The sequence below is a fragment of the Perna viridis genome, chromosome 8, assembly GCF_037379345.1.
Source record: "Perna viridis isolate PV_CMFRI_1.1 ecotype Kerala chromosome 8, ASM3737934v1, whole genome shotgun sequence".
In the NCBI taxonomy this organism is placed as follows: Eukaryota; Metazoa; Mollusca; class Bivalvia; order Mytilida; family Mytilidae; genus Perna; species Perna viridis.
This window is the reverse complement of record NC_142452.1, coordinates 2,233,294-2,250,337: the sequence shown is the minus strand read 5'-3', so window position 1 is coordinate 2,250,337 and position 17,044 is coordinate 2,233,294. Positions and strand designations below refer to the sequence as shown.

The following is a 17,044-nucleotide window of genomic DNA, read 5'->3' as shown; positions in this document are numbered from 1 at the left end:
ACCCTACATAGTCAACTAAATACTCTGAACCCAGTCTAAACCAGACCCTGCATAGTCAACTAATTACTCTGAACCCAGTCTAAACCAGACCCTGCATAGTCAACTAAATACTCTGAACCCAGTCTAAACCAGACCCAGCTTAGTCAACTAAATACTCTGAACCCGGTCTAAACCAGACCCTACATAGTCAACAAAATACAGTGAACCCAGTCTAAACCAGACCCTGCATAGTCAACAAAATACTCTGAACCCGGTCTAAACCAGACCCGGCTTAGTCAACTAAATACTCTGAACCCAGTCTAAACCAGACCCTGTATAGTCAACTAAATACTCTGAACCCAGTCTAAACCAGACCCTGTATAGTCAACTAAATACTCTGAACCCGGTCTAAACCAGACCCGGCTTAGTCAACTAAATACTCTGACCCGGTCTAAACCAGACCCTGCATAGTCAACAAAATACTCTGAACCCAGTCAAAACCAGACCCTGCATAGTCAACTAAATACTCTGAACCCAGTGTAAACCAGACCTGGCTTAGTCAACTAAATACTCTGAACCCGGTCTAAACCAGACCCTGCATAGTCAACAAAATACTCTGAACCCAGTCTAAACCAGACCCTGTATAGTCAACTAAATACTCTGAACCCGGTCTAAACCAGACCCTGCATAGTCAACTAAATACTCTGAACCCGGTCTAAACCAGACCCTACATAGTCAACTAAATACTCTGAACCCAGTCTAAACCAGACCCTGCATAGTCAACTAAATACTCTGAACCCGGTCTAAACCATACCCGGCGTAGTCAACTAAATACAGTGAACCCAGTGTAAACCAGACCCTACATAGTCAACTAAATACTCTGAACCCAGTCTAAACCAGACCCTGCATAGTCAACTAAATACTCTGAACCCAGTCTAAACCAGACCCTGCATAGTCAACTAAATACTCTGAACCCAGTCTAAACCAGACCCTGCATAGTCAACTAAATACTCTGAACCCGGTCTAAACCAGACCCTGCATAGTCAACTAAATACTCTGAACCCAGTCTAAACCAGACCCTGCATAGTCAACAAAATACAGTGAACCCAGTGTAAACCAGACCCTACATAGTCAACTAAATACTCTGAACCCAGTCTAAACCAGACCCTACATACTCAACAAAATACTCTGAACCCGGTCTAAACCAGACCCTGCATAGTCAACAAAATACTCTGAACCCGGTCTAAACCAGACCCGGCGTAGTCAACTAAATACAGTGAACCCAGTCTAAACCAGACCCTGCATAGTCAACTAAATACTCTGAACCCAGTGTAAACCAGACCCTACATAGTCAACTAAATACTCTGAACCCAGTCTAAACCAGACCCGGCTTAGTCAACAAAATACTCTGAACCCGGTCTAAACCAGACCCTACATAGTCAACAAAATACAGTGAACCCAGTCTAAACCAGACCCTACATAGTCAACAAAATACAGTGAACCCAGTCTAAACCAGACCCTACATAGTCAACTAAATACCCTGAACCCAGTCTAAACCATACCCGGCGTAGTCAACTAAATACTCTGAACCCGGTCTAAACCATACCCGGCGTAGTCAACTAAATACAGTGAACCCAGTCTAAACCAGACCCTACATAGTCAACTAAATACTCTGAACCCGGTCTAAACCAGACCCTGCATAGTCAACTAAATACTCTGAACCCAGTCTAAACCAGACCCTGCATAGTCAACAAAATACAGTGAACCCAGTGTAAACCAGACCCTGCATAGTCAACTAAATACTCTGAACCCGGTCTAAACCAGACCCTGCATAGTCAACTAAATACTCTGAACCCGGTCTAAACCAGACCCTGCATAGTCAACAAAATACAGTGAACCCAGTGTAAACCAGACCCTACATAGTCAACTAAATACTCTGAACCCGGTCTAAACCAGACCCTACATAGTCAACAAAATACTCTGAACCCGGTCTAAACCAAACCCTGCATAGTCAACTAAATACTCTGAACCCGGTCTAAACCAGACCCTGCATAGTCAACAAAATACTCTGAACCCCGTCTAAACCAGACCCTACATAGTCAACTAAATACTCTGAACCCAGTCTAAACCAGACCCGGCGTAGTCAACTAAATACAGTGAACCTGGTCTAAACCAGACCCTACATAGTCAACTAAATACTCTGAACCCAGTCTAAACCAGACCCTGCATAGTCAACTAAATACTCTGAACCCAGTCTAAACCAGACCCTGCATAGTCAACTAAATACTCTGAACCCAGTCTAAACCAGACCCAGCTTAGTCAACTAAATACTCTGAACCCGGTCTAAACCAGACCCTGCATAGTCAACTAAATACAGTGAACCCAGTCTAAACCAGACCCTGCATAGTCAACTAAATACTCTGAACCCGGTCTAAACCAGACCCTGCATAGTCAACTAAATACTCTGAACCCAGTCTAAACCAGACCCTGCATAGTCAACAAAATACAGTGAACCCAGTGTAAACCAGACCCTACATAGTCAACTAAATACTCTGAACCCGGTCTAAACCAGACCCTACATAGTCAACAAAATACTCTGAACCCGGTCTAAACCAAACCCTGCATAGTCAACTAAATACTCTGAACCCGGTCTTAACCAGACCCTGCATAGTCAACAAAATACTCTGAACCCCGTCTAAACCAGACCCTACATAGTCAACTAAATACTCTGAACCCAGTCTAAACCAGACCCGGCGTAGTCAACTAAATACAGTGAACCTGGTCTAAACCAGACCCTACATAGTCAACTAAATACTCTGAACCCAGTCTAAACCAGACCCTGCATAGTCAACTAATTACTCTGAACCCAGTCTAAACCAGACCCTGCATAGTCAACTAAATACTCTGAACCCAGTCTAAACCAGACCCAGCTTAGTCAACTAAATACTCTGAACCCGGTCTAAACCAGACCCTACATAGTCAACAAAATACAGTGAACCCAGTCTAAACCAGACCCTGCATAGTCAACAAAATACTCTGAACCCGGTCTAAACCAGACCCGGCTTAGTCAACTAAATACTCTGAACCCAGTCTAAACCAGACCCTGTATAGTCAACTAAATACTCTGAACCCAGTCTAAACCAGACCCTGTATAGTCAACTAAATACTCTGAACCCGGTCTAAACCAGACCCGGCTTAGTCAACTAAATACTCTGACCCGGTCTAAACCAGACCCTGCATAGTCAACAAAATACTCTGAACCCAGTCAAAACCAGACCCTGCATAGTCAACTAAATACTCTGAACCCAGTGTAAACCAGACCTGGCTTAGTCAACTAAATACTCTGAACCCGGTCTAAACCAGACCCTGCATAGTCAACAAAATACTCTGAACCCAGTCTAAACCAGACCCTGTATAGTCAACTAAATACTCTGAACCCGGTCTAAACCAGACCCTGCATAGTCAACTAAATACAGTGAACCTGGTCTAAACAACTAAATATGGTGACTGAAGTAAATAGGTGAACCTGGTCTAAATTACTTTGAATATTCATCTTAACAACACATCATCTAACACCTTGGAATTCCTAAAGGTAACTAAGTTGTTTCACTGTTATGTCAGTATTTTAAAATGACCTTGACTTTCCAAACAAGGCTCTTAATATAGTAAAACTGAAAAATACAGTATATACAGATCCATTAAAACTGTTCATACCTCCCATCAGACATGTTTAGTATGTAATGACATGAAGTTGTCAACCTAATGTCTTCAGAGCAAAACTCCACCTTATTTATATCAGGCCCTTAGGCGTGACTTAACAATTCTTCTACTAATTCATTTGCACCCACAAACATACACATGTATTGTGATGTATTTTGTGAATTTGTATTTTGCCCTAATAAATCATTCCCTTTTTTGTACCATTTAATTTTCTAACCAAAGTTTTAGAGAGGTAATCTGACTTTTCCAACAATTTAGTCTTATATGTGTAATTACATGTACATTATGATGCAAGCTTCAATGAATTTATCGAGTCACACAAGGAAAGAAAATTTCTATTTACCTAAATGAATTACATCAATGATTACAAACTGTTAACAGTTTGATTAAAAAAAAGAACCACATAATGTGACATTTTCTGGAAAACATCCTCCAGTATAATACGTCTGTGTTTCACTACTGACTTAACAATCCTTTCATCCAAATGTCTATAGAAATTTTTAAAAAAGGGCTCTAGCCCTATATCCAGTCTTAAATACAAGAATTAACAGACTTCAGACACTCCCTTTGTTAAATCATTGCATCTTTCATGAGTTGATAAGTACCAGTTTTCTCTCTAGGCCCTTACTAAGCTTACAGTGGACTAAAAGAGTAATCAAGGGATTTAATTCATTTTTATCTTTTGTGTTTTCTAAAACTTCATTCCAAAATTATGTGGAGAAGGAAGTACATCAAAATTTTAGTTGGGGAAATATATTATTTGACTTGTTACCCATTAGAATCGCATTATTCTTACATGAGCACAGATATGCTTTTGTAATGAGCTGGGATTCAGATGATTTTGGTGTAACATGTATTGTAGATTCTACATGTACACGTAGAATAGATGTACCACATGCTTACTGAAAATATCAATATAATAAACCTCATAATTACCAGTATATTTGGAAAGTTCTTAAAACTCACATACACAAATTATTAACACTACAAAGTCTAAGGGGTCAGGACCTTTGGCTTTAGGTACAGACTACATATACATTATCTCTCCAACACCAATCCCTTCATACAACATACAAATATAAAATCTTACCCATATCAGGTCCACCAAATCCATTTCTACAACATACAAATATCAAGAAATAAAGTATGTATTACACATATCAAGAACATGCATATCATTTTATTTAGAATTTAAATAGACTGAAGTGTAACAGTAAATACATAAGAACTCATTTTTCTTTTATGAGCCTGCATGAAACTTTTTGACAGGTCCTTACTATTGTCTTATAGTCTTGGTTTCTTATAGTCATCAAAACTTGATAAATGAGTTGCTGAAACAAGTCTACTAATAGTTGGGCAAATGAGCACCTGAAACTAAGTTTATCATTAGGTTAGCGAGCCCCTGAAACAATTCTATCAATGGTACAATATTAGACAAATGAGCACCTGAAACTAAGTTTATCATTAGGTTAGCGAGCCCCTGAAACAATTCTATCAATGGTACAATATTAGACAAATGAGCACCTGAAACTAAGTTTATCATTAGGTTAGCGAGCCCCTGAAACAATTCTATCAATGGTACAATATTAGACAAATGAGCACCTGAAACTAAGTTTATCATTAGGTTAGCGAGCCCCTGAAACAATTCTATCAATGGTACAATATTAGACAAATGAGCCCCTGAAACCAAATCTAAAGATAGATTATCATCAGGTTAGCAAGCCCCTGAAACAAGTCTTATGATATTGTATTTCAGTTTTTACTACATCTTGAGTGTCAAGAACTTAATTCATTAACAAAAGGGATAGCAGTAAAACAAGTGTACTGAAGTGTATAACTGTGATCCATGTTGGTTAAAATAAGTTAAGGTAAGGCCAAAAAAAATGTCTGTTTAGGGTTACATTCCTCCCAAAAATAGGGTAGGTAGGTAGGCATTTTCATTTTATTATTTTTTTTTTCATTTTATTTTTTCTCTACTAAAGTTGCGCCTATATTTGTAAAATAGCACCATGTTTTAATTTTTAACATACACACCTCATGTCTTTTATTACAATACACTTATTTTTTGTAGGAATTCTTAACAAAATATAAGTACACTGTATTTTAAAATGTTACCTGCAAATATATTTTAAAAAGTTACAAATTTCTCTGTTCATTGATGTATTTTTTGAAAGACAAAGTAAAAAATCCATATTCATATGAATAAAGTGTTATCAAAATGTTCATTTTTTTGTTTTATTAAATCTTGAGTATAAAGAATGTCTGACCTATATGTTATAGATGTACAGATGTACGTCTGGTACCGTAAAATATGTGGCAACAGTTATTGTAAATGTTTTTCTGTCAACTTCTTCATGATAGAGCTCAAAAAGCTCTGCAAGTACAATCAGTCTATTTGGAAGCACTGACACGAGAGATTTGCTTTCTTGGTGACAGCATTTATTATATTTTAGTGCCACGATACTCGTGGCTTCCATTGTGCTCATCATCAGTAATACGCTTGGATTTACCTGGTATAAATCAGTCTCCTATTCAAACACTATTGTGACCTGATTTTAAACGTACTTTCGGTTTTACCGGAAATGATCCGTATTATACCAGAAATTGGCTGAAATTACCGATTTTGTTAATTTTGGAAAAAAAATGTATTAAGGTCAGGAGAAAAAATTAGGGTCAGTCGGGAAACCCGAAACAAGACATTTTTTTTTTGGGCCTAATAACACACTTATACATGTATGTACATATTGTTGCCTTACGTGTAATTGTGAAATACATGTATTACTACAACCTTGTTATGATAATAGGGAATGGAAGATACAAGGTATTTTATGTTCTCAGAAGACACCCGTTCTTCAAGTAATATACAAAATACATTCCACAGTCAACAGACCTTCATGTTATCTAGACACTATGGATAGGGTGGGACCATTATAAGTGTCACAATCTCATTGTTAGATGATAAACCTGAAGTTATCGTCTAAATATTTTGATCATAATATTTACTTTTGGCTAAAATAGTGTGATTCAAAGATTAAGATCATGATTGATAATTTCATGTTTAATTGTTCAAAGATATTCTTGAGTGACAGATTTAACACTACCTTTCCTAAACAAGTTATAAATGTACATGTATATAAGAAGAAAGTAAAATTAGTCTAGGCTGGAGGTGCATAAATTGTCCTCTCAAGTCCATGAGGCAGAACAGTCTCTAACAACTGGAGAGCATTTCCTTGACCAAATGAGAAAATTATTAATTCTTCGAAAAATTGTGGACATTTACAATGCCATATGAAGGACTAAGACCAACTAAAATAATTTCTTGATTGTCAGGTCTCCTATTCAAGATGTCTCTTTACGAATTTTTTTCACCATATAAATAAACTATCAACAAAAAAAGTACCCCAACTTCTTTCTGGCTATGAACAATGTAAAACGCACCATATTTACATGTACTTTTTTCCTGGAAATATAAATTCTTCTCTCATACTGTAGGTTTCCTTGAAAAAAATACCATGAGAACTGAAAACAATGGCTTAAGAAAAGTGACGAAGGGAAACATTTTTTGTTCTTGAAAGAAATATGGAAGTTATATTCAACCTACCTTTGTCCGTAACCATAGCCCCCTCCATGTCCACTGAAAATACAAAACATATCAATAGTTACAGCTTCTGTATGCTTAAGCTACCAGCCCTAATAAGATATCAAATAAATGTAGAGAATATTAGTTTCAAAAGCCTAAATGAAAAGTTCTAGAAGGAACATACATGTACAAGGATTTCAATAGGATTAAAAAATAACAATGCTTCACACAGACTGCATATCTATTTATTTAAAAATGGGTCAAAAACAGAAATGGCAAAATTCCGTTAAACAGGAAGTAGATATCCTGACAGGCCTGAATAGGGGATACATACCTTATGCTGGATACCAAATATCAAGAGGCTGGAATTATTAGTTGCTGAGAAAGAAGTTACAAAAATAATTTTCCCGCCTGCCCACCAACCGACATTCACATACTACAACCCGATTTTCACATGTGAAATTCTGCCAAAAATGCTTTGCATGGTGCAGCATGATACAATTGCAGTCAGGTCAAACCCTCAGCAGCTGGGGCAAGTATGAACACACCTTCAAACTGCTTTGACTTTTCATTGTGATAAGACATTTGACATAGGATAAGAATTTGATCCTTTCTGGCTTCTAATTCCTAAATGTTTCCAGTAATAACTACCAAAATCAATCACAATCTTCCTTTGAGTTTATGGTACTTTGTGGTACAATTTTAAAGAAATCATTTCCCTTATATTCTAAGTCATCATCCAGAAATCGGAAAAAAATCTTCTTTCTGGCACCTCATTCTGAATTGGCTCAAGTCACAACCCCTAAATATCCCAGACTTATTTCAGGTATTGCACCTTGTCGTACAATTTAAAAGAGAATCATAATTCACTTTTATTCAAGTTATTGTCTACTCATCAAGAAATTGCTTTTCAGTCCTTCTTTCCTAAAAAGTTCAAATCTTAACCCCCCAAATCAATCCCTGCTGGAGCTACATATTTAAATTTAGAAAAAAAGACATAATTCAGAATTCAATCAAGGATGAACAGACAGAAAGACAGTAGTATTAATAAAGCTTCTTTTATTATTAAATCAGTTGATAGAACATTCATGTACACTGTACATGTATTATCTACCTATATGTAAACCATGTCCTAATATTTTAAAAGATTATATCAATACAAACATACATGTAATCTTAAGAGTTTTTTTTTATATTTTGCTCTGCAATACAAACTTCACTGTCAACACTGAATACCAAATCTACACAAAAACATGAACATGTACACGTTAAGTACCAACTGGATAGTGATATTCTACTTATTGAATGTTTTATTTGAACACAGCTTAACAAAACTCTCATATTCCTTACTTCCTGCTTTAGACAAAAATTTATATGATATCCTACCAAAACAGTGAACTGTCTGAATATCTAATACAGTATAGAAGGTGCGAACATGTATCTTTACAACAGACCAAAATCTGGACAAGATTTTATGAGACATTTATACACACACCCAAATCTGTCTCTTGTTCAGGTGATTTATTGACCTATTCCCACAAGGTATTTTATAAACATTGTTAAGACTGTTCACACTTTGTCATCACATCAAAGGCAGGGGATAATACATATAACTTTTGTCTCAAGAAAGAATTAGGAATTGATCAAAAAAGACTTGAAATGGATGATAGAATGAACATGAAATGATGATGAAATGAAAAAAGGGAAGGGACACAAGGATAATAGGGTCGCAAATTTTGATTGCCACTAGAAAAAAGGAGGGATGGGTTGGGTGGGGAAATTTTGCCTCCTGGGGCAGAGTGTGAAGGTTCCTACTCCTATCGAATACCACAGCAGGACTCTTTAACATGTGAGGAACGTGGCATCTTTCCCAACATGCTGCACCACTATGGTTTGCGGTCAGGTTTTCCATAATATAGCCGGATGACCCCAGTATGTAACACGCCAGGGGTACCCCATTCCACCACCTGGGGTACACATCCCAGTTGCTCTGTAGACAGAGTGCCCTAGCCTCCGGCTAGTGTTCTGAGCACTATTTAGTCGCCTTTTATGACAAGCTAAGTGCTGTTGCAGGCCTATTCCTTTGACACCCAGACCTGCACGGGGTGACATCCACTTACAAGAAAACATGATTCACATTACCAAGTGAATTAAACCATACTTACAGTACAAAAATTATCAATAGTGTACTTCATAAATGACACGTTAGTTTTGTTGCAACACTTTTCAAATTTTAAAAATGTAAATTTCATGCTAGCAGATTTTAGATTAGAAAAAGTCTGATAATAGTACAATTGCACTAGTTACCAGTATAATGCACACAGACAAATTCTATAGCTACATGTACACATGTAAGTAGCCAAGAAATATAACAAAACAGCTAATGAAAATAGTTAGGTTCTGAGTGTAATAATGATTGATTGATTGCTGTGTTTTAATGCCGTTTTGGTGACCAGGGCCATATCACGGCAAGAACATTTAACAAAATGAACATATTAAAAGCAAGATCAAAGTCTTCATAAAAAAAAATTTTAAATGCTATTTATAAATAAAAAGGTATTCGAACGGTCAATTTATGATATAAAATACACATAGAAACATTACTTCAATAAAACATTAAAATATTGGAAAATCAAAAAGTATCAAAAATTTGATTTTATTAAATAAACTGATGTCCCATAAGAAATCGATAATGTTTTCTTCTGAAACAGTCTTGAACAAATCAAACATATTGTCACAGTCAAAATAAGTTTGCCTGGTGTTGGCAAAATCCACACAATCTAGAAGAACATGTTTGATAGAGAAAGGGCAATCGCATGGGATACACTCATGTCAAGGATCACCAACAAGAAAATGGCCATGTGTAGATCTAGAATGTCTAATGCAACATCTAATCATGACTACTTGCTCTTTGAGATTGTCGGATCCAGATTGATGAATGCCTAGATCGGGGTTTTAAGGAATGGAGCTTATTTTGTTCAAGACCATTCCATCAGTCCCGCCACATCTTCAAAATACATTTTCTTATTACAGGTTTTAAAATCAGTGTATGGTAAACTAACTTCCTTTATTATTTCATTTAATGCCTTCTTGGTAACCCTGTCTACAATTGAATTCCCCTGAATACCAACATGACTGGGTTCCAGAGAGAAAAACAATTTCTTTATCAAATTCCTCAAGTTGATGAATAAAATATAGATTTTGTAAGATAAAAGCGTTTCTAAGTTTGTGACTCATAATTGCCATAAGACAGCTTAAAGAGTCTGAACAAATAATAAACTGTGAAAGATTAGACTGTGTAATCAATTTAAGTGCTATCAAGATGGCTCCAGCTTCAGCCGTGAATATGGAAGCGTTTGATGGCAATCGTTCAGTTGCAGTGCTATCACCATGGACAGCAGCATAAGCAACGCTATCGATGTGTAATAATGACCCTCAATTTCACCATAAATACTTCTATAGCAATGCACCTAATTCTTCTTCTAGAATTTGAAAGTTCTGGTGATCTTTCAGTGATTATTCACCAAATATAACTTACATGTATACGTTATGGTGAACTCAAGGTTTTATAAACTGCTAAAAGTGGTGATGTTTGCAGAATGTTTGCCGCAGACTTACAGGAAACATTTCATTTCCGTAAGGGAATTGAATCCGAATAGCTTTGACTACAAGGTGAGACAGAGGTCAAAGAGCTCCAACATGTAGTTCAACTGATTGACAAGACCTTAAAGAGATCCAGGCCTCCCCCCCCACCCACAAAAAAAAAAAAAATCACCATGTCCCTTTCCATATAATAACATTAATAATTCAGTTCATCTCTTTATCTGGTTCTCTTCCATTCTTCAGGTGTGAATAATATAAATGTAAAACTGACTGGACTTATGTGTTTATACCACTATTAAACTTCCTTTAACACCATGTAGTATGTGTAAAATACAAGAAGAAAAATATAACTTACTTCATACCGCCATAATTGTGGTGATAGTCCATCTCATGTGATGTAACACCTGGCATCACCAAGCCAGTTCACAAATTCTGTAAAAAAATAATAATGAAATTTTTAACAAAGCTGTACGGTAGCCAACCATAAATGTGGTTCTCTGATCTTTATGTTAGTGTTTCTATTACTTTAATTCATGGATATTAATTTTCGTGGATTAGGGAAGAAATACAAGTTTGTTTATTCTTTAATTTGGTGGTTTTGAGGTTTTAAGTATTCACATCAAAGGAAATCTCCTTTTCATTGGGAATAAAATTTTTTTGGTCTGGCTCACCCACGAAAATTAGTACCCCATGAACAATAATACTTTCACAGTATAACAAAGGACAACAATTCTTACATGGTCCTATTAAGGGTTCTTAATTGCTAACTTAGTTAACATCTCTAAACCAACTTTTGTTACATAAACCGGTATTTTTCAAAATACATGTACACTTTAAGTGATAAATAAAAATCTATTCCAATTTACAAAATGCATGTGGAGGAACTGATATAGTAATGGTTTGATTAAAAGTCTGTGAATCGGAACCAATCCATTTTAAGTGAACAATAAGTAATCCCCTATTTGATTACAACTAAAACCTGTTTTGTATTTTGTTACTGTGCACATATTTAAAAACTTCTACAATACTAATCACAACAGCTAAGTGTCCATTCTAAGAAGGAATTGGAATGTTATCAGAAATTACAGAAAAACATTAAAAGTACAAATAGTCAGCATTGGGCTGAACTACATGTTCATATACATGTAACCATTCATTGAAACTAAAATGAAAAGGATTAGAAGTACATGTACATGTAATAGAACTTGCTTTGTACCATTATCTTATTGGTGCATTGTATACTCAGGGATTGTTGTCTGTTGTGGATAATAAAGAAAGAGTAATCAAGGGAACCAAGGTTATTGCGGTAATCAAAATAATGTAATCCAGGGACAAAGACCAGACATGGAAAACAGACATACACAACAAAGATGTTTGTTTGTTTGTTGGGGTTTAACGTCCGAGCAGCAATATTTCAGCTATATTCAGACGATGCACAACAAAGAACATAAAGTAACTAAAATCATACATACAAAGTCACAAAAGCAAATGAACAACACTGACTCCACTAAAAACTGGGATTACGGACCAGGTGCACCGGTAGGGTAAGCGTCCTCTGCTTTTCTATAGAAACACCCACCGAGCTGCTCATCAAAAGTCAAGTCTGGGGTAGATAAACGAGGAATGGAAAACTATGACCCGTTGAATAAATTCGTTTTCATGGCACAGATGGATACACCATAACAATCCACGAGTTCATGATGACGACCGTAAAACTTCTGTAGTGATGACTTCAATCTTGTAGGAAAATAACCCTGTTCCATAAGCCTATTTGTTAGAGTTCTAGTGTGATACAAAAAGTCTGCGTAGTTTCGGCAAGCTCTGGCATAACGTTTGAGTCGTGATATGAACACTCCATATGCAGGTGCTGAAGGGATGTTGCCAAAAGATCTTCTGAATCTTTCATGATCCATATTGAATTAATACCACTACGGGAGTAACAAGTGTTGTAGTAGGACTGCAGACCCTCTTTGACAGTTGTGAGTATAGAAGTTAAAAAGTTTTGAAAGTGGTTTGGTAGTACATTTTGCAGATCCAGCTATGAAATGTTATTTGTATGGATTCTTGTGGAGTTAAGGAATCCAACACATAGACGGTAAATCACACTCATCGTCCTTGGTAGAGAGAAAAAAAAAGATAGCACAGACTTATGGTTTTCCATGATCTCTTCTTTGAAGAGTGTGGTAGCAGTATAGGTCTTATCACTGCTATTATTTTCTACATCTGTCTCTGATAAAAAACACTGGATGTAAAAAGTTTTGCAGACAAAAACAATGTTGTTTTGAACTTTGTCTGCTGGTACGACAACATACTTGTCACATATAGTAGACAATGTTTTTGCTAAATCAGGGTCTTTGATAACCGATGTAGCTTTGGCACTCATAAACAGATAGACTCAAGGCATTTGAATTCTGTTTATATCATTTTGGTCTGTCTGTCTACCCTATAGTGAGTTACTGCATACATGTACATGCAGCTGTTTCTTGTCATAAAGAGTAACTGTTTACTACATGTAAAATAAAAACTACCAAATAAAGATGTCCTAATAGTATAAAATATTCCTGTACAAGTAGGACTTCTACAACAGACACCCTGTTAACATCAATTCAAAATCAATTGTAAATAATGAGTACAAAAATTGAGACTATTCACACATACATGTATAAATGGAAACAATCAATGTATATGCAAAATTCTGGACAAGATTGCTGGGCTGAGTGCCAAATAAACATGTGTTAAAATGTCAACTTCTTGTCTGAGCTTAAATGGCTGAATCTGTCATGTAAAAGACAAAAGTACATGTATGAACACACTAGACCAAGTCTCCAGAAATTTCATCATTTAATTTTGGTCATTTTGTAAGCCTTCAGAAGACAAGTTATTGATTGTAAAGATTATTGTTACCATATACTTTGTGGCTAGAATATTAAGTGAAACAATCCTTCCTAAGTTTTCAACACCAATTATGTTCACTTACAACTAAGTTTGATACAATATAATGTTATTGTGATTACATATGATAAACTTTGTTAATTAGCTCTGATATAAACAATCTGTTCTTTCCATGGATATTATGAACATCACCAGTAACAATAATGACAATTTACAGGTCAATTGTTAATTGGGACCTTAACTGCTTTGTGAAAGAGACTTGTCAAATTAGTTTTGATGTATTTTTATTTAAAAAGTTTTATTTACCTTAATGATCTGTAGACAGAATTTGCCTTTTCTATGGTTGGGTAGGGGTTACACTGGGTAGTTAAGGGTTTCGAAGTGGTTATTTGGACACAATTGTCTCAACTTAGAGTGTTTGTCCTATTTTAACTGGTTTTAAACACTTTTTGGTTTCAAAAGGGGTGTCTTTAATAAACCAGAATTCTGGCCATGGTGAGTTACATGTTAGGCCTTCACTGGTTTAATATTAAATTTACAAAATGTTAATGCATTGTGTATTGATGACACATCAGTTTGATCAGATCACATGAAATTCAAACAAAAAAAATCAATCACGATTCCAGTGTAAATACCCAATACCTACGTCACCAGGAAGTTGAAATAATAAGTCTACTGAATATTAAATATCTAAACAACACATGAAAATAAATGAACCTCTCTGCATATACTTTAATCTTTTTACTGCTAGATTGTACCTATACAACAAGCCATAAGTTCTAATGATTATATTGTCTATATTTATATATTTTACCATATTTGTTCGTGCTGCATACCTTTAATAATAATACATGTACATTTATAATGCACCTTCATGTAAAATTTACTACTTTTGCTTGCTTCCATATCCATGTACATCTTATACTGTTATAAATACCAATCACATTAGTCAAATAAAAATTCTCTTACATAATATCTTGTGCATTCAAGTACAATGTACAAGTAATGAGTACATTTATAAAAGCATTAACAAAATGGAAAATAATTTCCTTGATTAGGGTTGACATTCTTTAGGTGAGAGAATTAATATATTCATTGGTTACAGCCTAACCCAGTTATATTGTATACTGCAGTCCTGTGGTAGAAAATGGATAAAGGTAGAAAAGTTCAATAATTGGTCCTCACAATGTCTAACTGGGCTAGTCACTGATACAGTCATTTAAACAGCATTAATGATCTAATGATTATAGGGCAACACCCTTAAATCTTTACTACAACATGTTAATGTGTCTACTGTAAAAGATTGTTGCAAAAAATGAATAAAAAATGATTAAAATTTATGGTTCATGTACATGTATCATATTTTGAAATATACAGTTAGATAAAGAGCTAATGTTATACACAGACTGCCACTAACCTTCAATAAAGATTACTTTATATTTTGTTAAATCTTAATTAAAATTAATCTAGGATTACAAATAAAAAAGTCAAATATATATTTCATATTTTTAAGTCAAGATAAATATTAGGGTACTGAGACCACCATTGGCCCTAAGATAATTATGTCTTTCTGGAAATGTGCCAAAAAGATAAAAGTATGGTACATGTAGGTCAGCATGCGTTGTTTTTATTAACAAATCCTGAAATTGACTTACTTAGTTCCATATCGTTGATCTGAACTTTGTTTTCAGCTAGATGCCATTTAGATTTGGATGTTTTTTGCCAATCAAATATGTTTTTGCTTGGTTTACTCACTGTTTCTGTATGATTTTCAACAAAAAATGTTAGAGACGTCGCTATAAATACTGTTGAAAATAAAGATTGAACTGTAACCCCACTTTTTGTTCTAAGCCCCCACTTTACTGAGTGACTAGGGTCTTGTCTAAAAGACTACTGCAACTGGGGAAAAAATCCTGGGCACTCTAGTTCTAAAATCAGTGTATATTAACTGAACTAAAGCAGTACATGTACAAATATATAATTCACTAATCCAGCTGACAACTAAGCCAATATCCTCTATAGACACTGTCCAATATTAATTAAGTTCTCAGCAAGCCATGCTCATGAAAACCTTAAGGCTGGGACTTATGTTCAAAAATGTTTGCATGTAGCAAGTACATGTACAATATGTAACACTTGTCCAAATGTGTATTACAATTTACATACCAATCTTTACTGGGCATAACATACATGCAGGTCTAGGCATAACCTAACAAGTACCTTGACACTCACTGCTTTATTTCATATTTTGAATATTTGAATACAATAACTGACTATCACTGACTAATATAATTATCACTTTAAGTAATCAACCGACAGGTAATTCAGTAATTTACCTAACGGAAAATAAGGGGCTGCAACGAGCCATTTCCTTCATGTTTTAGAATGGTATTATGGAAAAAGTTGCCCAAATGCTTGTAAATCTGAGTCACGCACTCAGGTCCGAACTGTCTACTTTCAATTTGAAACTAGAGCTGAAATAGATCTACCTAGCCCTAATCAAAATATGGCGGACACCAGGCAGTGGAGAAAAAAAACTGTGGACTGCCTAAATTTGAGAAATAAATTCATTTTGACAGTGTCTTTTAAGAATTCCTACTTACAAATAGCGTTCTGTTACTTCCTTTTCAAGAAAATTTCGATAAGGAACTCCTAGTGTATGAAAACGAAAACAAATGCAATACACAACTTTCGTGTAGTTACTGTCCTATGGGCGAGGTTCTTTAGTATCAGCTGTTCTGTCATGTTGACACACTCTGCTACATAAAACATTTTTTTTTTTCAATACAACTGTAAATATCTAATGTAAAACTCAGAAGAAACGATATCATTATCTAACACTTGCTTTTATCAAAGACGCAATATTATTAGGTCAAAATAAATTAATAAAAAAAAAATTTACCTTTGTAAGTCCGAATGATGGAACAGCCGTCTAACCTTTCCCTCGGGTCACATGACGCACTTACCTGTCATTCATAAAAACAGGACTTTATATTAAAACTGCAGAAATTTGTGGTGGTTTCAAGCTAACAATAGCATAGCTTCTATACATTCGAAGCTTATATTAAAAAGGTTATTTTAAATGTCTATAGAATGAATTATGAAATATATACGAGAAAAGATTCCAGGTGTTTATATATTTTTTGTTTAATTTGCCATAGTAAGCAGAGATTAACATTCGGTTTTCCATATAACCTGTGCTCTTAGGAGATAAAAATTATATAAAATGCACTGTAGCTTTCAAAATTGAGGGAGATAACTCTGTAAATA

The 17,044-nt window shown here is 35.3% G+C and overlaps 1 protein-coding gene across 7 annotated transcripts in view; it reads right to left on the bottom strand.

Annotated features, from left to right (window-relative positions):
- The window catches only part of LOC148608918 (uncharacterized), a 74,951-nt gene extending 58,256 nt beyond the window's left edge, over nt 1–16,695 (bottom strand). For 2 of the 7 annotated variants that reach the window (XM_088596470.1, XM_088596465.1), the window contains exons 1-4: nt 16,378–16,582; nt 11,238–11,314; nt 7,301–7,333; nt 4,790–4,815 (exon numbers count right to left, since the gene is read on the bottom strand). In XM_088596470.1, the coding sequence (XP_088452596.1) occupies nt 4,790–4,815; nt 7,301–7,333; nt 11,238–11,293 (115 nt within the window). In that variant the 5' untranslated portion in view covers nt 11,294–11,314; nt 16,378–16,582. Of the gene's footprint in view, nt 1–4,789; nt 4,816–7,300; nt 7,334–11,237; nt 11,315–16,377; nt 16,606–16,676 lie in introns of those variants that run through there. The other 5 variants (XM_088596466.1, XM_088596472.1, XM_088596471.1 and 2 more) reach the window with 5 other exon arrangements.
- Between the last annotated feature and the right edge of the window lie 349 nt (nt 16,696–17,044).